The 24,863-nt window shown below is 42.2% G+C and overlaps 2 protein-coding genes across 8 annotated transcripts in view; one reads left to right on the forward strand and one right to left on the reverse strand.

Annotated features, from left to right (window-relative positions):
* dtx1 (deltex 1, E3 ubiquitin ligase) overlaps positions 1 to 6,361 on the forward strand; it is a 48,113-nt gene extending 41,752 nt beyond the window's left edge. For all 3 annotated transcript variants that reach the window (XM_004544182.3, XM_023153249.3, XM_004544181.3), the window contains one exon: positions 76 to 6,361. In XM_004544182.3, the coding sequence (XP_004544239.1) occupies positions 76 to 300 (225 nt within the window). In that variant the 3' untranslated portion in view covers positions 301 to 6,361. The remainder of the gene's footprint in view (positions 1 to 75) is intronic.
* Positions 6,362 to 7,611: 1,250 nt separating this feature from the next.
* On the reverse strand, positions 7,612 to 24,862 carry rasal1a (RAS protein activator like 1a (GAP1 like)). Of its 5 annotated transcripts, none has more exons than XM_012917376.5 (21): positions 24,612 to 24,862; positions 24,273 to 24,329; positions 21,250 to 21,363; positions 20,773 to 20,894; positions 19,561 to 19,690; positions 18,926 to 19,007; positions 18,633 to 18,776; positions 18,376 to 18,467; positions 17,630 to 17,747; positions 17,288 to 17,441; positions 15,932 to 15,996; positions 14,437 to 14,549; positions 13,638 to 13,827; positions 13,380 to 13,517; positions 11,876 to 12,020; positions 11,077 to 11,249; positions 10,096 to 10,233; positions 9,677 to 9,812; positions 9,212 to 9,332; positions 8,967 to 9,046; positions 7,612 to 8,804 (listed from the first exon to the last, which is right to left on the reverse strand). In XM_012917376.5, exons 1-21 carry the CDS (start codon positions 24,674 to 24,676, stop codon positions 8,656 to 8,658), a joined length of 2,526 nt encoding a protein of 841 aa, XP_012772830.1. In that variant the 5' UTR covers positions 24,677 to 24,862; the 3' UTR covers positions 7,612 to 8,655. The 5 variants fall into 5 exon arrangements, with proteins under 5 accessions (XP_012772830.1, XP_012772834.1, XP_012772832.1 ...); XM_012917380.5 differs by having other exon boundaries at positions 13,638 to 13,830; positions 17,648 to 17,747; positions 20,833 to 20,894; positions 24,612 to 24,861; XM_012917378.5 differs by having other exon boundaries at positions 13,638 to 13,830; positions 20,833 to 20,894; positions 24,612 to 24,861.
* Position 24,863: the final 1 nt, after the last annotated feature.

Consider the following 24,863-nt stretch of genomic DNA (forward strand, 5'->3'; position numbering starts at 1 on the left):
CTCCCAGACGGAAACACCGGGCTTCCTTTTGTGGAAGCGCCGTCACAAACCATCCTCTCGTTCTTGTCTCATCAGGTCTTGAAGCTGCTGATCATGGCCTGGGACCGACGCCTCATCTTCACCATTGGCACATCCAGCACCACGGGCGAATCGGACACCGTGGTGTGGAACGAGATTCATCACAAGACAGAATTTGGCTCTAACCTGACCGGTCACGGCTACCCCGACCCCAACTACTTGGACAACGTCTTGGCAGAGCTGTCGGCCCAGGGGATTGGCGAGGACAATCTAAAGGACTGATGGCCAGCAGAACTGGTACACTGAAACAAAACCCCCCATGCCCCGCCATCTCCCAGAGAGCGGGGACACTGCACGACGGGCAACATGCGGCCGACAACACTTTACTCCCCACAAACAAAAATATCCTGCAGAAAGGGTGGCTTTTGGTTTGTGTAACCCAGGCAATCTCCCTCCCCCTGCTGTCTCTAGATCCATGCCTTGAGCAAGTTTTGTCTGTTGGCAAAGTCTCTCAAAGTGTAAATGATGCAAAGAGATTCTTGTCTGAATGTTGGGACCTTGAGGTGAAAGGTATTTATCCCTTTTTCAAGTCAAACTGATGCTGTTCTTTGGCACTCAAAGAAAAATGACAAGGGGCTAATAACTGTACACAGGCACATCTGTAAAACGCTGAACTCCAGAATGCATGGCCCCGACTAACATAATGAAAGTCAGGCAAACACACGCGACAGGGTGAGCTGTCAGCGGATCAGCTGTTGCTTGGTATTATGAAGATTTAAGAAAATCGCAAAGAAATCCAAATTAACTATTTCCCTCCCCCCAAGTTTACTTTTTTAGTGAATTCATTACAAACGTTGGTTGTGCATTTTTGAAAAATCAGGTCATGGCTCCGGAGTGATGTCATTTATGGTTAATCTGATATTTTCCACTTCTGATAGGTCAGTGTATTTTATTTTCTACGTACGGAAGTATGTTCTGTAGTGCATGAAGTAGATTCCAGAGAGCTTAAGATTTAGAAGATTATTGGTGTTTGGTAACAATTGTGTGTTGTATGGTTAACCTTGTGGACATTCTGTGAGAGGAGACATAAAATAAGATGAAACAAGCTCTGCTCCAAGGTTTAACTCATTTGTTTAGTTGACACACTGATGACGATGACCTCTGTGAATAAAAAGGCTGCATTATTATTATTCCTGTTGGAGCGAACCCAGGCGCTGGCACAATCCATCATGCTGACCGTACACAAGGGATGAGCGTGCAATCGTGTGCTCGGAGGCATTAATAAGCTGGCTTTAAGTCCTTGAGGACAGAAGCTGAACACACAGATGGACGTTCCTCTGTCTTTCAAACACCAACAGCTTTCCCTTAGAGATCCATTTTCGGGGGAGCTCCTCCGCTCGCCTGCAGTCTCTTGTGAGCTTGTTTGCCGTTTGTTGGCGTTGTACTTGGCTCAAGTGCCCGCACAGTGAGCAGCTGAGCCTCGGAAACGAGCAGCATCTCGTCGCCTTCGTGAGCTCACTTTGGAGTCTTTGGGGCGCTTCCCGATGTATCTGTTCACCCCCGCTTTCCGCCTCCTCCTCAGCTGTGGAGCACTCGTTCTACAAACCATGCAAATGTTGGTCGAGTGTGTTGTTGGCTGGGGACTATTTTTTCCTACGCCCCCCCCCCCCTTCCCCCCCCTCCCCCTTTAGACTTAGTGCCCGCGAGATAAAGACTTTTCGAAGGTCCTCGGTGGAGATCTTGTGATGTTTATTTACTCTGCGATAAATTATAACCCAGAGCTGCATAATTCTCCATAAATATGTCTGATCAATTTTAATGAGCGGGAGCGTTGGTGTCAGGTTTATTAAGGGGTCACCCAGCAGCGGGCTTGATTTTGGGGTTAATCATAGTCTTCCATAGCACTTTGAGGCAACATTTTTGTTGATTAAGTCATTTGGTTTTTAGAAAAATGTCTTAAATTGCAACTTAATCTTTTTTTAAGTTGATGTTTATAAACTGGCTTGCGATGCTTTAACTATATATATATGAATATATAAAATATATTTGCAGATGTGATATACCTTTAAATTTAAACTCAATTTGAGTCAATGGTGTAAGTTTAATTTATTTTTATACTCTTCTATATAGAAAATATACAGATTGTCCCACATATCTGTACACAGGCACATGAACATGAGTCACATAAAATCTGGCAAAAAAATTTGTCAGGATGTCAGGGACTGAAACATGTATGACTTGTTATGGACGTCTTATATTGCAAGTAGTCTTAGCGTATTCTGCTGTCATGACCTTAATGTAGACCTTGTGTAGTTGATCCCCGTGGGACACAAATAAATACAGTAAATGTGTCTTTATTATTGCTGGGGCAGCTTTAGCGGCATGAAGATGGCCCATGTTGGCCTTTTTTTTACGTTCCGTGGGAACAGATGTTGTCAGCCATTTTTTGTTAAAGCTGAAGGTGAAAACAGCCTGGGTTCAAGATCCAATCACAAAATATTCTTAAGAGTTTGTTTAAGCAGGTGAGGTTTCTCTTAGTTAGGCGTGAGTCACAAACACAAGAATACACAGAGTTTGTCACTTTAAATTCTTCCCCTCCCTCCTGCAGTGCCATGTCAGTACTAGTTCAGAACTAGTTTTGCATTATATACTGTTGCGCGGCAGAAAAAGAGGAAATCACAGCCGACAGGATCTGCGGGCTACATCTGCAAATCATCCGTGAATTTCTTGCTGTGGAGCCTCCCGTTGCCACTGACAGCTATTTTGTTGTGGCGAGGCAGTGCCTGATTTTTGCCTCCAGTACCAGTCCCATTTTATTATGAGAGAAACATGAAAAAGCTTTCTGCATCAAGCGCTAGCACCACATCAGTGGAAAAGTGCTACTTCTAACTCTCGCATCAAAGCACAGCAGTGTGGAAATATACATTTAAATGTCAGTGATGCCTCAGTCGCAGCCACTGTGTTGGTAAAGAGAATTTGCACATGCATATGCATACCCAGTGTGTTTGTCAGGACTCCATTTACATCTGCAATTAAAATAATCACAGCTGTTTGGTTTGCAACTGCAGTCTAAGCCAGATACATGGATTAATTATAAAACTCTTTTCATACAAATGATTTGATCTCATATAGATATTAGGAAAGATATTTAAGGTTAAATTAAATATAATTTAATATGCACTGCTCAAAAAAATTAAAGTAAGACTGAAAACACATCAGATATCAACGGCAAAAAAGTTATGCTGGATGTTTACACTGATATGGACTCCATAATGTGTTAGGAATGAAAGGATGCCACATCATTTGAGGGAAATTAAAAATAGTACTCAGGACCCAGTGCACCAGCGTAGGGTCTGACAGTGGGTCCAAGGGATTTCACGCTGATACCTGATGGCAGTCAGGGTGTTGTTGCCTGACCTGTAGAAGTCAGTGCGTCCCTCAGATCATCACTGACACAACACCAAACTGATGATGCTAAACAGTGTTACAGACACCATGGACCTGCCAGTTCTGGCATTCTATGGCAAATGCCATTTGGGCTCCAAAGTGTTGGGCAGTGAGAATAGGCGAGCAGATACGGGTCCTGTTCATGGGTTAAGGACCTTCAAGACCATGTCCGACTCTCCTAGAGTAACTTCTGGACTCCTGAGCCAGTGATGGGAGACACAGCAAACCTTCTGGCAGTAGCACATATTGATGCACAACCTCAGAGGAGCTGGACTACCTGTGCAACCTCTGCAGGTTAATGTAACCCCTAATGGAAAAGTAGTGAAAAAAAACTGTCAGAAAAGATGATGAGGGAAAATGTTTATCTGTAAAAGTATTGCTTTTTTGTCTCATTATTGCCCCTCTAGTGCCGCTGTTATTAATTTCATTGACACCAAAAAGGTGAAACGTGGTTAAAAATAACGACCGCTGCTGCATAACTGATCGGATCAATATCCCAGAAGTTTATCTGACTTGATTCTGTACTCTGAAAAGTGTTCCTTTAACTTTTTTTGAGCAGTATATTTAAGACAGATTACTGACCGGCTTCATAATTCAGTCTCAATGAAACTTCTACTCAAATTTTTTTCTTGAAAAATCTTAATAAATATCGCCACACATTACTAAAATTGCATATGCATCCATGGACTACCCAAAGTTTCATCTACATATAGCATACACCATGAGCCTATTTCAGCTGGCCACATCCCTGCTGCAGTGTGGCAATGCTGAAGACACAAAGTGGTGTGAGCTGTTTATCCCAAACTTATGAATATATTTTAATATCTTTTGTTATTCTGTTAAAGTCCACTTTCACTAGATGAGTAGTGGAGCCTGTGTTGTCTGTGAGCTAGCGTCTCCATTTTTCAAAAAGGACACTTTTGTGGCTCTTGCTTCTCAGGCACGAATTTTCTTGAATGCAGCTGTTGTTAACCTTCAAAGAGAGCTCTTCTTCGCCCAGGAGCAACAAACAAAAGATTTAAAATCTATCCAAGGTCACAACAATCACTGTAATCGCTTTTTTAAAAAAGGGTTAAGGCATTAAAATACCACTGGGTTGTGTGCATACAACAGGATGCCAACAGAAACTGCTGGATTACTTTAAAACAAGGTTTCATTATGCATGTGAATCAGCCTGCTGAAAACTGCTCCTGTGTAAAACAAGCTGTCATTGTGTAGCTTTTAGCTACAGTAAGCTCTTAAAACCCAAAGAATGGCAGATGCTACAACTCGCTTGTGATCACTGTGGAGCATTTAGCAGCTAAAGTGCTCGGACTTTTCATTCATCAGGTGGACAGGATCATGACTCTAAATGAATCGTGAGCGAATCACTGTCCTTAAGACCAAATAAGCCAGTTGTTGCAGATTTAAGTATTAATATCTGTTTAAATACTTTAAACCTGTATATTTGTTTTCAGGCTGTTTTAGCCACAGCTCTGTGTTTGTGGTATGGTATATGGTAAACAAACTATTAAGAGTATTTCTGAGTGATTTTTGACCCAGGCGCTGAAAACATTCACATTTTTGGCCTACGTCAACTTTTCTCCTTCGCACATTTGTGACACCCTTTATACAATGGGACAGCAAAAGAGAATGCTACCGATCTATCAGGGAACTTTTCCATGTGAAGTGAAATTTCGTTCACTAGAGAAATCCAAATGTTCGCTTCTTCAGCTTTTTCCTTTTCCACGTGTCGGTCTTGTAGTGTGAACGACGCCCGGCCCTTTAGACTTTTCAGGTGTGTACAGATCTATGTGGGAATGATGTATAAATCAAGGTTTTGGTATTTGTCCGGTTAAACAAGAAGGAGGTGGTTTTTATGCAATTTACTATTTTTAAAACCTAATACATGATTTACGTGTAGCAAGAAGAAGGTTGATTGTTTTTGGTTCAAAATGACAATGGATGTTTTCTTTATGGGGCGCCTACCTCTGCGTTTCTAAACAGAGAGGTTGCAATCCAAGGATGTTCACATGCTATGTATAAAAAAAACATATATTTTTGATGTCTTTTTTTTCAATGATTGTCTCTAAAAAGAACTATTATGTAACATTTGCTGTATTGCTCTTCATCCCATGCTATTCCATTAGAGGTTAGAGGTGGGATCGGGGATGAAGTTACTTTGTCCTAACGTATGAAGTATATATGAAGTTGTACTCTCGTAGTGTCTACTGCAAACTGTACTTCTCTATCTAAGTGATACTTTACCATTTTTCTGTGGCTATGCTGTACGTTTGTATCCGTCCGTGTGAGCGTGTGTGAAAGTGGGAGTCTCGTAGACAAAGCTTAGGTTCATGTCCTTTAAAGATGCCGTAACGTTTCTTAGAGGTGCATGTTAACCAAACAGTGAGCAAGCGTATTGATAGTGCAGAGTTTTTCTTGTTTTTTGCATATGAAAACATGTTAGCTTCTCTAGAAACCCCACCCTGGTTTTCTGGTGGTTAGCACTGTGGTTCTGAAAGTTATTCCTATTAGTTAGGGATTTTCCCTTTTTATCTTTTATCCCCCCCCCCCCCTCCCTCTGTATTGGCTTTGATTTACACAAATGAGGAAACGATAGCGTTTTGCTGCTTTCCCCACTCTTTCCACGACATGTAAAACATCTGAAGTTTTTCAATTTAAGTGCCCATTTTAAATGACCTTTCCAAGTCACTGTTTTTGTTGTTTAATCTTAGGCAGCGTCTGCATATTGTTATGGTTCACGTGGACAAACTGAGATAAACTAAAAGCAAGATATACAGAGACATTGATTTAACTATAAAGGGCTTCTTAATCTATTGGTCTTTATTGAATTGTGATGACCTTGTTGCATGTTTGTGTGTTTTGTTGTGGAAAAATAAATGTGCCCTTGACAGGGGTAGTGTGTTTGAGCTTTTGTTACACCGGCTCTCCTTGTCCCCCCACCCCCACCCCACCCCCCCACCCCACCCCAGTCGGTGGTGATGTGTCCTCTTCCTATTTAACACCACCGTTTCCTTCTCCCTGGGTAACTCTGTGCTTTGGAGCTCGTTATATGGATATAAATGAGCCTGGCTGCTGTTCTGGAATGCAGCAGGAAGAGTTCTCACTGGTAGTAAATTTGCTTTATGGTAATTTTCTGCCTCTGGCTTCTGTGGTAAAGAGCTGTGGTGGGCGCATATTAAAGCAGGCCTTGAGATGTCAGGACGGAGGTGATGAGACACACCCCCTTTCAGGTTGTCGTTCTTCCTTCCGTCACTGACCCAGCAGCTTGGGGGCCAGACCCCTGCTAGTATTTGTAAATAAGCCCTACTTGCCTGTCTCCGCTCACCTCTCACGCCTAATGAGGGGGCGAGCAGGGAGACTGCTGCATCAGTGCAGGTAGGTCTGCTTTCATTAGCATTTAAATAAGGCCGGGAGGTGCATTGCTGGCACGCATATTTTTTTCATGTGGTATAATTTAACATTGCATTCAGATTCTTGTTGGATTGTGAATTCTGTGGTTCTGGTGGGTTGATTAAATTTGAACAAAGGAGTAGAGCAGTAACCATGACACTGGGAGCCTGCTCTGGCATCTATCAGATGTGACGGGGTTTCCTGTAATACCAAAAATGAATCAATGTCTGCTTGAAGTCAGATCCTCCTGCACTTTAATGCTAACCAGGAGACGGACAGACATAAGCCAGCAAAGCAGATTTTTTGAACCAATCCTTCATTTTATGGAAACCAAGTGAGGATCAATGTAAAGAAAAAAAAAGTGTCAGTCTCGTTTTTTTCTGGGCACAAATTTGACACCTTCTCCTTTGATTTCTTCACCGGAGTTTATTGAATAATACAATTGTGTTCACAGTAACAACCCACTTGGAACAAACCATTATGATGAATTTGCAAAGTAAGGTACAGGCGGGGGTTTTTTTCCCTTTCTTTTCTTTTTCATAACAAGAGTCCCCATTCAAGAGAACACAATGTTCCACTCATGCCTACTCTCGTTATGACTTGAGCGGCAGATTAATAAAAGAAAAATGTGGAAAGCTGCAAACACCAACACACTCGTAATAACCATCTCAATACAGGATGCTGAATGTAATGTCTGCCATGTGTTTTAGAGTGTTAAGCTTGAGGGTAAGAAGAATGCCTGATGAGGTCATCTCAGTGATCTCAGATCAGATTTTATTCAACTGAATATTGTTTAATAGACGGACACTGAACACTACTTTCTCTGTGGAAAATGATCAAAATTCCCCACATGTGTATTTTTTCTTTAAAACTCCTAAAAGCAGATTTGGCATCTCAAACACATGAAACCAATGCAGTGGCACAAAAATCTCTGAAACTGTCAACTTAGCAAACGGGAGTGTCTCATGATTGTTAATTCCCCTCTTTTTCAAATAAAATTTGTCCATGTATGGATATTATATAATAACCAGGTAAATATTACCCATCTTGGCATTATAAAAATGTGAATTACATCAGAACCCAACATTTACGTTGACTGGCCGTAGCACCAAACCAAAGCGGATGTTTTGTGTAAAGGGACTGAAGCAACAATTAAAATCTGAGTTTTGCTCACTTTACAAGCGGCGTCACACTGTGGAATAATTTATAATGTTATTGTCGCTGCTACATTGCGGCCATGGTGATATTTTGCCTCAATAAAAATACAAAGCATTTATAATAATAACAGCAATATCAAAACACCTTACATTCAGGTACTGTAGGTTACACTAAAACAAGCTTTTTGCATATAAATGTGTGACTCGGGTCCTGTACAGTATCTCAAAATATAAAAGCTTCTTTTCACATTTCACAACAAGTGGATGTGGGCCATGCAACAGATTGCTTATTATCTACATAAAAAATATCAAGTCAGATCATGCTTTAAAGTCCCTCCACCCCTCCCCACCCACCTCCTCCTTTTTGTCAAGTATCATAATCTTCCTGCGGCGCTCTTGTCGGTGGCACTCGGAGAATCAAAAAGATTAAAGTGGCAGAATTCCCTCTTGCTCTTTACAGCCAGGAGGAAATGTACTAAAAGGCTGGAAGAGGTGGCACCACGCAGCCAATTTTTTCTCCGTGACAATCAAGAGAGTGGGTTAGCTGATTTTCACTTGTGTTGGTACAGGATGCTGCCCTTCCACTCCCCACCCCTAACCCGCCTTGATGCATTAAAGGCTCCCAGTCCACATGTGAACTCTAGGGATTCATAATAACACTGGTGACGTCCTCCTTTTCTCTGCGCTGGAAGGTAGCGTGAGCCTGCTCCAGGTCCTCTATCACCACCAACAGCCGAGCAGCGATGCCCTGACATGGCTTCATTTGCTGAACAGTGCATTCAGCACCATCTGTGACAGAGAAACGTGTAGATAAAAGGATGTTGTTTCTGTAGAATTACTTCCTGGAAATGTCATACCCACATAGAATATAAGGGGATAATAATAATGATAATACAACAATTAAAGCACTTGTACATGTAACTTGATAGAAAAGTTAAAGTTTAGTGTCACCTGGGTGAACGTCCACATTCGTCTTCTTTTCTTTATTGCACGCTGTCTCATCATCATCCGGCATCTCCAGATATTTGTTCCTGCAGTATCAGAATCATATCACATGATCACACAGTGAAAGTTAAACACTTGACTCATACTAATGTCAAGAAGCAGCACAGCAGTGCTTTACTGTATAGCAACATAGACCTCTAGTGTTCAGGAAAAGAAATGCATACAGGCCGAGGACATGCTCGGGCACCAACCTGAGTTTGTCTTTGCCCTGCAGAAGCTGCTTGTATATCGTCTGAGTCTCCACGTCTGGATCCAGCGGGTCACTCCAGTCACCAAGTGTCACAGCTGAGTGGGTTCTACTGCAGCCTGCAACTGAGACACAGCTTTTTTTATTCATCTCTGGCACTTTACAGTCTGAACTTCACCCCACTAAATGTAAAATATCATTTTAATAGATGTTTCTACTAGTTTGTATATAATAGTCAATGGAACAGCCTTAGTAACAATCAAACCTGTAGTGTTGGTGCTGAAAAGAATGTAAAATGTTTAATCCCACGTGCAAGGCGGTGAGTAAATAAAATTGATTTGGAGAGCGCATCAAAAACAGCCAGTCAAACCTTAGTAAAGTAGCAAAGGGGAGTTTGCAAGTTTCCTACAAATATTCTGGTGTCTTGGACATAAATCAGTACATCTGGAAGTAATAACAGCAGGATTACCAGCTCGGTCGGCCTGCAGGCAGCAGGTCCACTTGCCACTGCGATGAACCCCCGGGTGAAAAGAGGGCAGCATGCGCTCATTGTAGATGCTGACTTTCCTGATCGCAGACAGCCACTGGTTCAGCTCATTTACATTCTGTTTGGGAAAATTGAAATACGGTGAACCATGAAGTTTAATGTCGAACTGAAAAAAGAAAAATCTGCATTTTGAAGGCAATCAGCTGAAAAACCTACAGGGATAAAGCACATCATTGCGACAGAAAACAATATAGATATTTAGTGACTTTTTTCTAGGAGATTAATAAAACTTGTTAAAAATTCAAATCTGTGACTATAGAAAACTGTCAGGGTTTTGTGTTTAAAAAACTTTAAAAAAAACTCATGCACTGTCTAGGCAACTGGGTGGTGTACAAACGCACCTTGCACTGGATGTACGTGGTGTGCAGCTGTCCGTCGTTGTCCTGGGTGATGACCTGCATTACATTCTGCTGCTGAAAAGCATTTTCATCCACCCTCTCCACGGCGCACACACACTGAATAGGAATTGAAGAGCGCACCTGCAAACCACAGCCCCAATTAGAACAGGTATGCACATGATGGCAATGATGTATCATGCCTTGCCTCAGGCATACTACACAAAGGACTCAGTGAAATAAAGGTGACATCTGATCACTGAGCAAATTAATGAAGAGGTTTCTCATCCTGAAAAGCTACGAGGAACGGTACGGCGCAAGGAGGAAGTGAGGATGAGATCATCATGGCAGCAAAGGCTACTTTAAAGTGTAAATCAGCCACTTCCAATGGGAGCTCATCTCATTGAGACTGGAGTGCTCCAACATGGAGAAAAGGGGCCAGGACATTGTCTCCAGTGTGATTTGCGATGTTCGTATGAATATCCATAGCTTTCAATTAACCCTCGGCTTTATTCCAGTCACACAAAGCAGAGACTGACTCAAAGAGAGGCATTTAGTGACGAGTATGTTCTGCTCCCATCAACCGTCTCCCTCTCTCTGACAGTCTCTGGTTAGAAAATGAGAGGAAATCATTATCACGGGTTAGGCACTACATTGTAATATCAGTAATGATGTTCTCACGAGAAGATCAACACAAATACATGAAAGCAAAGAAGCAGATGACTAAAATGTTTTCTCTTTGTGCAACACGTGGTGATGAATGCCCTTCATTGGGCACAAATGGGCATATTGTACATGTATTTTTATCATTACTTTGATTGTTTTTGATTATTTGATCCATCAGTCGTAGCAAAACATGATTAAAAAGCAACACTTGACACAGTGGCTGGTTGCCAAAATGAGCAGTAACGTAAATACTCATATGTATTTCACACATGATATGCAGTATGTTGGTAGATTATAAAATTTTGCTGGCACAATACCCACCTGCCAGTCGGGAGTCTTGGCATAAGACAGCGTCTCACTCGTCAACCAGAAGTACCGTTTCTTAAATGCAAAGCGGGATAACAGTTGGGGTCCTTCTGCTTTGTGTTTGTGGAGAAACCCCTCTTTGACTGTGACTGAAGCCATGAACACAGCCCTCTGAGGCACTTCAGACGCTGCGCAGAGAAAGCAGAAGACGGACATAAAGGGAAAACTGTATGTAATCTGTAGCTAATTGCATATTCACCCGGATAGACACAAGGTGGTGCTGTGTCAATAAACTATATAGATTCATTGCTTTAAACTGCACTCTGTTACAGATGGCTCCTCAGTCTTGTTCCATCACGCCATGAGGGATAGAGCTTCAAAGAGGAATAACAAGCATCTGCTTCTGTCCAACAAATTCACCTCAAGGGCATTAAATGTCAAACTGGCCTTTAGGAGAAAAAAGTGGGTGTGATGTGAAGACGGAGGTTGAAACACGATATGTCAGAGGGGGAAGATGTTTCACAACAACAGCCTCACTGACATATGACATTAAGGCAACAGCCAGGACAACAACAGCCCATGTGGCAGCTTCTCACTTCAGCTCCCTGCCAGCTCATTAACCATGTCATCTCTTTTCCAGACTTCCAACTAGTTATGAATATTTCACTGCAAGGCTACAGTATTGTTTCACCTATATCAGCTGGGAGCTACTACACTGGCAGGTGGCCTGTGGCTGATTAGCTCAACAGCATGGCCTCTGGACTTGGCTTTTGATTACACGTTGTAGTGATGTGTTTGGTGGTTACAGTCTTACCAGTGTCATGATCTATGTCAATTAACTTGTCCAGGAAGTCCTTGACAGAAGCCACACTGCGAAGGATGATGGGATGAAGAGGTGCCATCCACTGTTCTTTTCCGTGGCCCAGCTGAAGTCCCAAGTTCCCAACACTTTGTAGTGCCTGGCAACCACAGAGGCACGATATCAACTACAAACTCACATCTTCACCATATCAAATCTCCAGAAAATGACAGAAGTGAGGGAGTGACTGCATATCTAAAAGTCGAAGATCAAAAGGGTCCCTGGGGCCAAGCATGCTGCGAGGCCCTTTGTCCAGCCCACACCTGGCCTAGGGTGAGGAGGAAGTCCCCCTCTACATCCTCTCTGATGCTTGGCTTTGAACCACAGACTGGTTGCAGCACACAGAGGTAAAAATAGCCCGTTCCCCGTCTCTGTAGAGGGCCCATGGCAACAGTTCTTCAGCACCATGGACAGCAACCACAGAAGCCACACGTGGGAGTGGAATGAGGTTTTACTGTTCTTCTAACATCTGGATCTAAGATCCCTGCTTTTAATGATATCAAGAAATATCGACTCAAATTCCAGTTATAACCTGCTAACATGCTCATCTGATCTATTTATGGTTAAAACGGAGCATAATGTGAGAGGGATGTTTTATGGCCATACTCTGTATAGTTGGTGAAAAAAACTTCTTTGAGATTTGCTGTCTGAGTAGAGTAGTTATGAATTTTAAACGGGTTCCTAACAACAGGTGATCTAGTGGCATTACTGCAGATTATTAGCACCTTTCAAATAATTAACATTTTTATTAGTGTCTAAAAAATGAATACAGCGTTAGTTCTGTGAGAACAGACTCAAACAATCCCAGCAGATCAGCTAATCTAAATTCTAGCTCACATCAGCTCAGCTGTTTCCCTTTCCGTACATCCTACCGGCAAATCTCATACTCTTTTCAAAATTCTTCAGTCTACCAACTCCTTCATTTGAAGCTAAAGATGCTACTTCCATGTCATCCTGTCCTCACTGATCCCTGCTCTGTTCCCTAAGGGCATCTTGCTGCTGCCCTCACTGTCTTTAGACTTTCCATGTGAACGTATGAAAGGATGGTGAGGTCTCAGACCACAGCAGAGACATATAAATATAAATGACTGGAGATGGAATATCAATCTTATTTTGCTGATTATGGCAGAACTTAAAATAAGGCACACGCAGACCTACAGTGTTACATAATTACCAAACAAAGTGAGAAAAGCAAGGAGTGCCTCAGTGCTCTCTCTCTGTTGACGTTACACAAACACCGTGTGTTTGTGTTACATCGTATTCCTGCTCCATGTTTTATTTGTTTTACATCCACAACATTAAAATCCATCTCCTCACACAGATGGCCTGTTGCATCACGCTCAAGACTTCCAACACTTTACTGTTTATTTTGTGTTTTGTTTTGAGGAGTGCATAAGTCTGAACATGGATAAATGATTCACAGCAGAGTCTATGTGCATGTCTGTGATCTGAATCATACCTTGGCTAGTAGTAACAGTGTTCTGCTTGTACGCGTGTCAGCATGCTGGTCTCTCAGCTGAAACAGCTTAGGTGTGAGGATTGCAGGAGCAAAAAAACGCAGGAAAAAGAATCCACTGATGGCCAGGTACTTCACATCCTGTAAAAATGAAGACGAGTCACTGAACGGTGACAGGCTGCCTCGGGATAAGCTGCGGGTGAAAGTAACCACAAATACACTGACACGCTTTCCTCTCTGTGTGTTTTGCTTCACACTAACCTCATTCTCAGGCTCGGTAAATTGCTCCTCCACTCTCTTGTGCAGCTGTTTGAAGGCCACTCTCATTACAGGAGGACACTGATCGACTGAGCTCACGATTGATTCGATGATGCTGGTCAAATAGCTCTGCAGCATCTCCACGCTGCTGTCCCGCACCTCTGCCTCTGACACTGCACCCTTGAATGAAATCCTTCTTCAGAGACAAAGAAAGATGCTGTAAACAAATGAATCCCTGAGATCTGCAGCGTAAACGCAATGCAAACAGGAGCTATCCAAGACAGGCTTTTATCTGTTCTGTAACACAGTTTATAAAAGGACTGATAACATTTCTGTTCTTCATTACCTCGTTACATATGAGACCATGTTACTACAGAGGAATCCAAACAATGACTGCCGTATTGACAATATCTAAACACATAAACTGAGATAATTTAAGGGGACGAGATAAGATAGTAGGTTAGAGCTACTGCATACATGGAGAACGTTAGATCCTGGATCTCCCCCCATGTCAGAGATAGATATCTCAGGGGGCTCATGGCAGTTGCCAAGCAACAGCCATTCCCATTTTACTTTTTTTTCATTTCCTCACATTCATGTCTTTCTCTCAGGGGTGAAGTGTAAAGGAAGTGGGCAGTCTCCTGTGGCAGCTTTTCCATTTTAACACATAATTTGCGAATAGCACGCCTGAGCGTACAACCCACAAATCCCCTCTTGTCAATTGTAGCAGTCCTACTCTATTACCAGGTCCGAGTATGACTATAGAATTGTGATCCAACAAGATGTTTTAGGTCCGATTTACCTTGTGCGGTTCAGGTCGATCTTACATGGGTCAAGTTCAATGTACTTTTTCTCATCAAAGATGCGGTTGATGATGGGCTTCAACACCTCATGCAGATACAGCATGCCAACAGCCTGATAGCAAAACAATATCATATGTTGAAGACATCTGTTAAGGTCACTGTTATTCGTTTTGCTTTTCTTGATCTGTTCCCCTGCGTCTTTTGTGTGTCCCTCCCTGTCTGCTTCCTCAGTTTATCTGTTTGTTTTCCATGTCCCTCTTTCCGTTTATGGCTGTTTTGTTTTGAAGGTTATTTTCTCATGTGGTGTTGTTCCCTGGTATGCGTTTAGCTTGTGGTTGCGGTCAAACAGACAACAAATTCCCTCCGTTGATGACACTTTCCCTTGATAGGAAACATCCAGAGGGTCAAGGAAAAACGCTAAGAAGAATTCACAAAAAGGAAAACAGGATTGTTGTCCACAGGGAATCTAACTTGCATAAGACTAGTTAAAAATGTGACAAGGTGACAATTTTATATTAACGGTGTATATATCCTTGTGAAAAATATCACTTGATTACCAAGAACAGCTTTCCAGCACACAGTGAAGTGTTTGTATCAAGAAATGCCACTCATCTCGTCCTGCTGTAGAATTAACCCTTTAATAGGGCTTTTTAGCACCTCTCATGTTAGATGAATTAATAAGACTAAATGCTAAGACCAAAAATGGGGACATACGCAATGCAAGCCTTCACTTCAATTAGTTAAATGCATATAAAAAACCTTATTTATAGAGCAATTTTCTAAAATTAGGTTTCAAAGCACTTCATACAATGAGTATCAGTGAAGTGATCGCATGTATGAAAAATTTAAACCGAGTAGCACATGATGTGTCAGTATGCTGATCATTTTCTTTGAATTGAGGGGCAGCATTATGTCTTTTCATTTCATAAGAGATGGTAAATGTGCATCCTTTTCTAAAGGTGGTAATAAGGGAAGCACTGAAGCAGCTTTCCTTAACATTTAAAGAATTTAACGACCTCCTATTATGACTCTAGACACTTCTGGGTCACTTCACTCAGTTGGGAAACTTCCTAAGCAAAATTGGCTCAGTCAGCTTGTCAAGCTAACCACCTCCTGTCCTGCATCTCTCCTTGCCTCTGTCTGTTTCTTGTCCTCTTTTGGATCATCTGTGTTTTTTTACTCCTTTTTGTAGCAATCTTGAAAATTGACACACTTTCTGTTGCACTTAATTTGGATTGATCCTGCCCTATATAGCAGCCTGTTATGTCGACATACTCATTGATACATTAAAGTTACCTTTGCATTTGTCATGCTACACATGCTACACATGCCTTTTTGTTCTTACACTTGACAGCTTGCCTTGTTTTATCTAAATCTGCATAATTCAGAGAGTAAATATCAGGCACATCATGCTTTCCCTCAGAGCAGGGACCAAAAAACTGCAGGAACTATAATAATAATAATAATAATAATTTTTTTTAAAACTTAGCTCACCTTCATGAACTGTTCCATGGCTTTGGAGGCAAGTGAGTTTGATCGAAATAAGGTGTTAGGATCAGCTATAAGAGCAGAAGGAAAAAAATAGTATTAGCAAAATATCTTACATATGAGCAAAATTAGTGGGCATAAAAAGATTTTCCTTAATCTGAATCAAGTGAAACAAAGCAACAGTTTTCAATTAAAGAATTAAAAAAGGGTAAGAAGCTCAACATCCACCACAACAATTTATTGCTCTTTTCCTGTCATCTATCTATTGTTGTACCTAAAAACACCTTTTATATGATGTATGACAGTGGGAATGGTGGGAAGGATCTTATTACTGCATCCAGTAGCTCCCAATCAATTTAATAAAGCATCACATAGACCCTCATCAGGCTCTTAATTATACTTGATGAAAAAGAAAAATTTAAGATTGAAACACTGCTTCCTTAGAGTGGAAGCTTTTCATATAGCCTGTGGAGCATTTGTTTGCTCCACCCTCATTTCACCTTTTTCTCTGGGCTCATTTATACATTTCTTAAGTATCTATGCTTTCTATTTAGTCTGGCACAAGTCTATCAATCAAGAACAAATAGTCCAGAGTCACAAGTGAGGGCAGACCGACCTTGCCTCAATGTCATGTTAGTCATGCGGTGACACTAAAATATCCATAGTAACGGGACTGGGTTGCCAGGTAAATTATTTGGATGTAAGGAGAAGGGTGGGTTTTTCACTGCTGCCCAGCAGGTGTACTGTACGTTTTTGTGCCGTGTGCCTAACTTTAATGTCTGGGTGCTCACACAATGCATTCCTGATCAAGCAGTTACCATTTGGATCATGTGGAGTTGCTATGGAAACTTAGGCACTATGCTTATTAGCAGAAACTACACCAACAGAAACCAAAGACCAGAGCTCAGTGTGAATTATCATGGGGATATGGTGCGGAGGCAAAAACATGACTAATCCAGACCAGAGAACAGCCAAGGGAAGACTGTTGGGTGAGTAAATAATTGGCACTGGGGTAGTAAATATAGTGTTGGGAGGCTTTTACTGCCCACACACATACCATAGCTGCAGTGTTCAGAGACCTTAATGTCAATGCAGCAGCAGCAGCCCTCAGAGGGTCTCTGGAGAGTGGAGCAATAACAGCAAACTGGCACGTCCCAAAGTCTGACTAATATAAATACTGACTAACAGAGATAAACTTAGATCCTACACTGTATATTCAAAGTGCAGCCACAGTTATTACATGTAATTAAGAGCACAAATACACATAAATTCTGAGCAAATTTAGACACTTGCAAGATGGAGGACATGAAATCAAAACCTTTAAAAACGGTTTAAAGTTTGCACTTTTTCGCTTCGTCTTACTGGTGTGGTTGACCTCCCGGGTGTTAAGGTAGTCCAGGAAGGGCACCACCAGTCCTTGTCCCAGGTAGATTTTCACCAAAGTCATTGCCACGTCCTGTCTGCTCTCAACTGTGGTGACCTCCTCCAGCATAGTCAGAGCGCTGCTATCCTCCACCTGTTCAGAAGAAGAGAACTCGGGTCACGGGTCAAGAATTTTGGCGCAACTGGGAAGCCGGACAGATGAAGCAGATGAGGTCTAACTGCAGATGGAAGAAGTAATGCATACAGCAGTCCCTTGACATGGCGAGTGACTGAGTGGTCAACAAATTAATATCAGCATCGAAGAGGAGCTGTCATGCTGACCTCTGTAGGGGAGATTACCGACTCAACCAGAAGGTCGATGAGAGGCTGATAGTACATGGATGGCAAGATCTGATCCTCCACCAGACGCACCTTGAGACGGAGTGCTCCCAGCTTGCCACTAAAAACAAAGGAAAGTATCACAGCACAGATTTTCAGCTAACACAATAATAGTCTGACAATAGTCTTTGTTAGACATTTGCATAAACTCTTTTTTTGTTTTTGTTTTTGTTAAAGGAGTCAGCGGTTGATTGGAAAATGCAGTTTAGATAAGAAATAAAGCTTAGAGTACACTCGTAAAAACAACCGCTAAATCATCCTGCCCCTGGCAAGGACATTTTCTAAACACATGGCTCACCGTGTTTGGGGGAAAATGACGCACCGCTTGGTCACAGTCCTCTCTAAATCAACAGTGGACTGGAGTGCAAAAACTCCTTACAAGAGTGAGTCATTTTCCTAATGAACCTGAGAAATTCCCTTTACTTTACAGTTCACTCAGCCCTCCGCTCGCTCTAAAATTATCTCGGGGTGCAGATGCCATCAACGCACTGGCTATACATCCGTGATTGTGCTTTTAAGTGCTCGAAAGAGAGCCGGGAGGAAAATAAAAGCTTCTCTTGGGAACATTTAAGAAAAGATGTGATGATTGCTACGACAATTTTAGTCTTGATGGTTTCCGAAAGGAAATGCCTCTCTCTAAAGATGCATAGTTACCACATTGTACAAAGAAGCACACCCATAATCCTCACCCAGCATCAACCTCATTGTTTCCCAAGGGCAGTAAACGAAACCAGCCCTCTAACTGAGGTGTCTTGTGCAAACAAGCAAAAGGGATTTCCACCTGTGGAAAAGACACAGAAAGCAAGCACACAATATCAACAAGAAGAGGTAAAAGCCTTTATTTTATAGCAAGGAACACTGTACTCAATTATAAAACCTTTTGTAAGCTACTCATGACCTGAATTTTAATACATATGAAAAATGATTAGAATTATGGGAACCTCACCTTTCCCAGAAAGTCATTCTTGCCCACCATGTCCCAGTCCCAGACCTGTACAGTAACAGTCCCCTCCTCCTCACGCAGCTCCTCTGGATCCAGCTCCAGCTCTAACGTCTCACCCCAGTGAGGAAAACGGGTCTTCTTGATTATCTAAAAATCCAGCATTAAGAAATTGAAAGAAATCAAAAGATCAGCCTAATCTTTAACATTTAACCTTTAAATGACAAACAGTAAGGCAACCATCAATCAGACTTCAGTGCAACCAACATAACCCACTCATGCATGCAGACAGAGCTCACCGAGGTCTCTGCACTATGGTTGTTGAAAATAACTCTTGTGAAGGGATCAGAGGTTCCAGAAATGTCTCTTGGAGCCAAGTCTCTGCGGGTATCACCACACCAAAGGACAAGAGAAATCATTAATCCGCCAAAATGCTCCGCTAACTCTTATTATCTGTTCTGCAAGTTAAATTAGTGTGCTTTAGCGAGGAAAGAAAGCTGAATCTCTACTTCTTACTCAACCTTTTTCTTTCAAACTCAATTCACACTCATCAGAGCACATTTGAATAACACAGTGTCAAGTCCTGATTGACAAGCTCATTGGTGCCCCGCCTGAGAAGGAAAGATTGTAGCCTGGGACACACAGATGGGGCAGTGAGCGGTGTGACAGTGGCGGTGTGACTCAGAAGGGAGTGTGGAGGCCTGCGGGGTGATGGTGATAAGAGTTCAGCTCAAAAAACACTGATATACTGCCAGAGCTCAACTACAAGGAGCTCAGCTACACAAACGTGACCACGTTTGAAGTGATAATACGGTGGCTCTATCACAAACTCACATGGCAGATTCTGAAATGTTCGAGCCACTATTGTCCGTGGCCGTTTTTAAGTGAAATCGCCTTCCTGGCATTTTCTCGGCAGCGCAGCATTTCATTTTACCTGGCTTCAATGACTTGACACCGCAGACTGATCTTCTCCGTATCTTTAAGCAGCTCCAGACCCAGATGGATCTCTCCTTGAACTTCTTCATCAGGGTCAACCTTTGTGAGATTTAGCCAGCAGTCTAGCCCTGGCCGTAAAGCACAAAAAGAGATTAATCTCTAAACCATTAAACACTGAGAGGAGCTGAGAGATTAGAACTTTGAGAGTCATATTGAAAATAAATAATATTAATTTTCCAATTAGCTGTAAAATATCCATTGATGAACTGACAAATAATTCCTGGACTAATGTACTTTGAATATTATGAGTATTTTTCAGGATCGAACTAACAGTTTGAAGACCTTATTTTTAACTTTAGGAAGATACAGTTGTTTATTTTTGTTCTTTCTGACAACTAACTGGTCATTATTCTGTTTGATTAAGTACACAAATAAAACTAATTAGTGCAAAAACATCTACAGTTTGTACAACTGCAAGGCAGGAACAGTAAAAAATAAAAAATAAAAAATAAATACCACACAGTCGATGATTGCCTGGACAACATGCACACTGTGTGATGCTGTTAAGATTCTACTTTTGTCTTTCAGAAAATGAAAGAAAAGGTACAATATCAAGGCCGGGCTGTGAGAGAAATCCTGTGAGGGAGTAAAATGACTCAGTACCACAATGCGGCAGTGAATCACATGACTGAGGCCGATGCCAGGTGGCCTTCGGAGGAGAATCATCAATATGCAGCAAACATACCCTTTTAAACTCTTCAAGTAATCTAATAACGCTACGACACAAAGACACACGATTTGTCAGCCCCATATGTCTGGCTGAAAGTGCGTTCATTCCAAAACTGACCTACCTACTTTTAATCCGGGAATGTTTCTTAAACCTGTGCGCCACTTTTCAGTGAATACTCAGGTAATTTTCATTAGAAGCAATTCTCAGTTTCAGAAATTTGTGTCTCCATTTTCTGATTTTCCATTAAATCCCAGTTTTAAATTATTAGCAAACACAGCATTCTCTGCTTTATCTAGTTTTTACATATTGTCCCAAATTTCTGGAAGCCCTGTAAATATTGTGAGTGATGTGCATAAATGAATTTAAAGGTTTGAGAGAAGCTAAGAAACATTCCCACCCTTAAAAAAAAAAAAAAAAAAAGCATGTCTCCTCAATCACTTGGACTTTTGAATCCATCACAGGATTCTTTGTGTGTTTAACCTCTGAGCTCTGGCCATGCAGTCATCCAGTTATAGACTACTGCTGAATGTTTAGCCATGCCTTTAGCTTGAGCTCCAATGGCTTCTTTGGTCAGCGTAATCTTTCCAATAACATCATCGTGCCTGTAGAAAGGGATACAAAAGAGAGAGAGAGACTTTGAGACAGAAGCTACTGAAAATCAGATCAAAGTTTTTGAGTTTTTGAGTGAAATGATTAGCGCTGGCCATCATGTGAAGAGGAGAAAAAAAAACAACCTTTAATCACTCAATCTGGGCGACCATCTGCCTGATGATGTTTGTTTATTCAAAGCTTAGAGTTCTTTCCCAAAACATTAAAAAGCTTTGCATGAGTTTCCACACAAATATATCAACTCATGGCAAGTTAAGCAAACACAGAGGACTACAAATACACGACCAGGGTCCAGCAGTTAAGAGTAAATATGGAATAGTTTTGAAAGTGCTTTGGTTGCGGGATTACCCAATTGTGTCCTCATCCATAACGTGAAAAGAGAGCGAATGAAACCCCATTGGGAGATGCAACGTGTATTCTTCACCCCAGAAAGGATTAAGGTTCTTCCACACTGTGGCCGTCCTGAAAAGAGAAGTTTACCATGCTTACTATCAGCAGCCCTGGAGCAGACACATATCACATTAACGTGCGCAAAAACAGAAACGTGCAAGATTCTTTCTTTGTTTCCATTTATATAGATGTTAATTTTGTGATATGCACTAAATATAAATATTAAAATGGGAGAATCGTCCTCTCCTCAAACTATTCTTTTTTTTTTTTTTTTTGCCTGTCCCGTTTGGCTCTTTTGCCATCAGAATTATTGTCTAAAGGCAAAGAAAGATGCCCAACGGATTTACTTTACCAAATTGACCATCCCAGCCTTGCCATAATGGTCCATTTGATTCACCTTTTATTGTTTATTTTATTTTCACTTGCTGAATACGGGACAGACTTGACTGGGGGAAAGAAGGGGAGAAAGAAAGAGGGAAAGAGAAACAGCTGAGAAGAGGGACGGGGGAGAAGGGCAAAAAACAAAAACCAACAGAATGGGCAGAAAAAAAAAGAAAAAGAAAATGCATATATCGATCACCTGGGTCACCTGTTGAGAAAGAAAAAAGAAAACAAGCAGAAGAGAACAAGAGTAATAGAATAAACAACATCACAATGATATATGGGAATATGACAGTAAATACTAAATATTAAACATTATTGTGCAGCACATAAGATCAACAGAACACAGTGTGCTTTGAGGTAGGAGCCAAAAAGGGTGTAGTTTGTGGGTGTGATCACCCGTGTGTACACCTGTGAGCATGGACGCGCTTGTTTTTTTTAAAAGGTTCCTTCATGTAATGATCTGCTAGAGGGTGTGGGGGGGCCACAGCCCCGTCCTCCAGGGCATGAAGCAGGTATGGAGGAGATCAAGACTTCAGACATCCAGAGGCCCCCAGAACACAAGAGACCAAGGAAGACCAACAGAGGGGCAGCCGTGCCACTGTCCCAGAAAGAGCTGAGGAGAGTCCCAGATGAGGGCTCACTCAGCAGCTGCGGAGCAGAAGCCAGGGGGAGTTGCAGTGACGCGCCCGTGAGCTCCGCCGGCAGCCAGCTGTGCCTGAGTGACCGAGCCCCAGGCTGAGAGGCCGGGGGCACCCCACCTCCGAAGTGGCCCGAGCGAGCCCCAGGCTCCAGGCCCCGATAAGCGGCCGCCAAGGAGTGAGCCGGTGTGTACCTGGACACCCATCCCCAGACACAAAGAACCACCAGCGCACCGATGTCTGAGGGAGTCCGCCACTGGCAGGGGAAGTGGTGGTAGGGGGAGATAGGCCTCCAAACCTTGGAGGGCCTGAGATGTCCCCAGAGAGGTGGCGTCTGATACCCAACCTGACATATAGACACAGACATACAAGCACACACAGACACAAACATCCATTCCCACCCTCATGCTCTCATATGCACTTACTCCACACTCAACCAACGTGGAGACAGACATAAAGAGACGCTGTACACACGATCACACTCCCCAAGCATACTCTACGAACCGGGTCTAGGTACCCTTGCCCCTGGAGGGGGGAACTGCACCCAGACCCAGGTGGTGTTACCCTTTTCCCTGCGGTGGGGAGAGGCAGACCGCCCCGACTCCGCAGCAGCAGGGAGGCCCCACACTCCAGACCGCAGTCGGACGGTCAACTCCTCCTCCTCAAACTATTCTCAACTTAGTGATGTACAGTTATTGTTAAAGTGTCAGGTGTGATAAAAAAAAAAAAAGGTTAGAAAATCCAGCTGTTTCAAAATGATAGCAAGCTATAAGATTCTTGGATTTTTGAAAAGGTCATCTAAGGATTCTGTTGAAGCCAAAACAAACACTTAAAATGGTCAGATCTGTGCAGCAGCCACAGTTTGACTCTGACCTGAGGCCCTTTGCTGCTCGTCTTCCTGCTTTCCTGTCCACTCTGCAATCCAATAAAGGCAAAAAAAAAAAGCCTTAAAAATCCTGCTTGTTTTTTTTTAATGGTCAGATTCATAATTTTGTGTGTTTATTCTTATCACTAGTTATGTTTTTGAATCCTGATTTTTGTAATTTTGCAATTAGGCAAGATTTTGCAGGATGTGCTTTGAAATGAATGTCCTTTGATCTACTTGTTTTTTAAAGGCATTTCTGGGGAAAAGTTTGATATTTTTTAATAAAAACAAGCAAATTGCTAGCTTTTTGAGAAATACTTTTGAATCAAAACCATTCATACATCATCCTGCCAAAATGGCCTAACCCTTCATTATTACCACCAACTTTTCTCTAGTGTACCAAAATCTAGCAGCTGCATCATTTATGAACATTACACTCAGAGGACTCAGTTGGCCAGTAACACTACAAGTGCAACATAATTAGTGTGAGCATCTTCAGTGAATCATTGTGCTGTTTTTTCCCTCACCACCCCAGATGGAACAATACCCACTAAATTTCACCCCGTGTTCTTGTGAAAGTCCACAGCAAAGCAGTTTCTCTAAAGAAATTTGCTTTGCAAAGCAAACAATCCTGCAGTTTACTACAGCTGCTTTCTAAAACTACCATCTTCTGTCTGAACAGCTTGGAGGTTGAAATCATGTGCATGTCTTCACCCAATCTGAAACCACCTCTGAAATGGTGTATTCTGCTCTGAGCTCCCAGCATTCACCTGGCTTACACCGGGTGCTCACTGCAATAATTGATGCACCCTCTCCATGGTTACCTGTGGGTGTTTTAAAGGCCAGACCAGTATCAGGTTCTCTGTGATGGAAGGACCACGCTGTGGGTACCACAGCACTGATCACACGCACTCCACCCTGGTTTACATGTGCACAGTAGCGGGAGCACAGCCAGAAACTAATGTAAATATATGAAGTGTGATGACTCAGATCGCAGCATATAGATAAGAACATCATCCAGCTGCAGGTCTGGATAAAACACAGTTAATTTACGTTTATCGTGCACATCTTAATAAAATTAAGAGAGAACTCACCTGGCCACAACTTCATTGTCAACTTTTACAATGCAGTATGGATCACTGGTTCCGGAGCTTAACGTGACAAAGAAAAAAATTACAGAATGAGACAAAGCATGGCCAGTTTACCTGGGGGTAAGCTTAATTTAATCTTCCCTCGTCTTTAATTATACTCAGGTCAATTTGACTATCTCTACTCTAATTCAATTAGCTAATTTACAGGAAAGAGCGCACCAGAAATGGCTATATGACATTTTTTTTCTTATTTGACAAATAGCTAAGAAACAATGCAGAGGCTGTGTATATTTTAGTAGATAAGACCTGAGCACAGAAGCATGCCATTCAGAAATTACTTACACGTCTTTGGCCGGGAGGTTTCTGCCCTCGACAATTCGAAAATAAAGAGATGTGTTTTTGGCCATGTTAATCGTATGAACCACTAATCCAGTTTCTCCTGTGCTCCCATACGCGCTGTTATAAACAGTGCTCTTCCCCTCCGCAAGAGAGTTTTCTTCGTTTCATGACACCTTCAGCTCGTGACGGCGCACTGCCCACCAAGCAGCGCGCGACACAGGCGCGCCTCGCGTCCAGCCAGCTGAGGTTAAACGT

Source organism: Maylandia zebra, linkage group LG12, assembly GCF_041146795.1.
Source record: "Maylandia zebra isolate NMK-2024a linkage group LG12, Mzebra_GT3a, whole genome shotgun sequence".
Classification (NCBI taxonomy): Eukaryota; Metazoa; Chordata; class Actinopteri; order Cichliformes; family Cichlidae; genus Maylandia; species Maylandia zebra.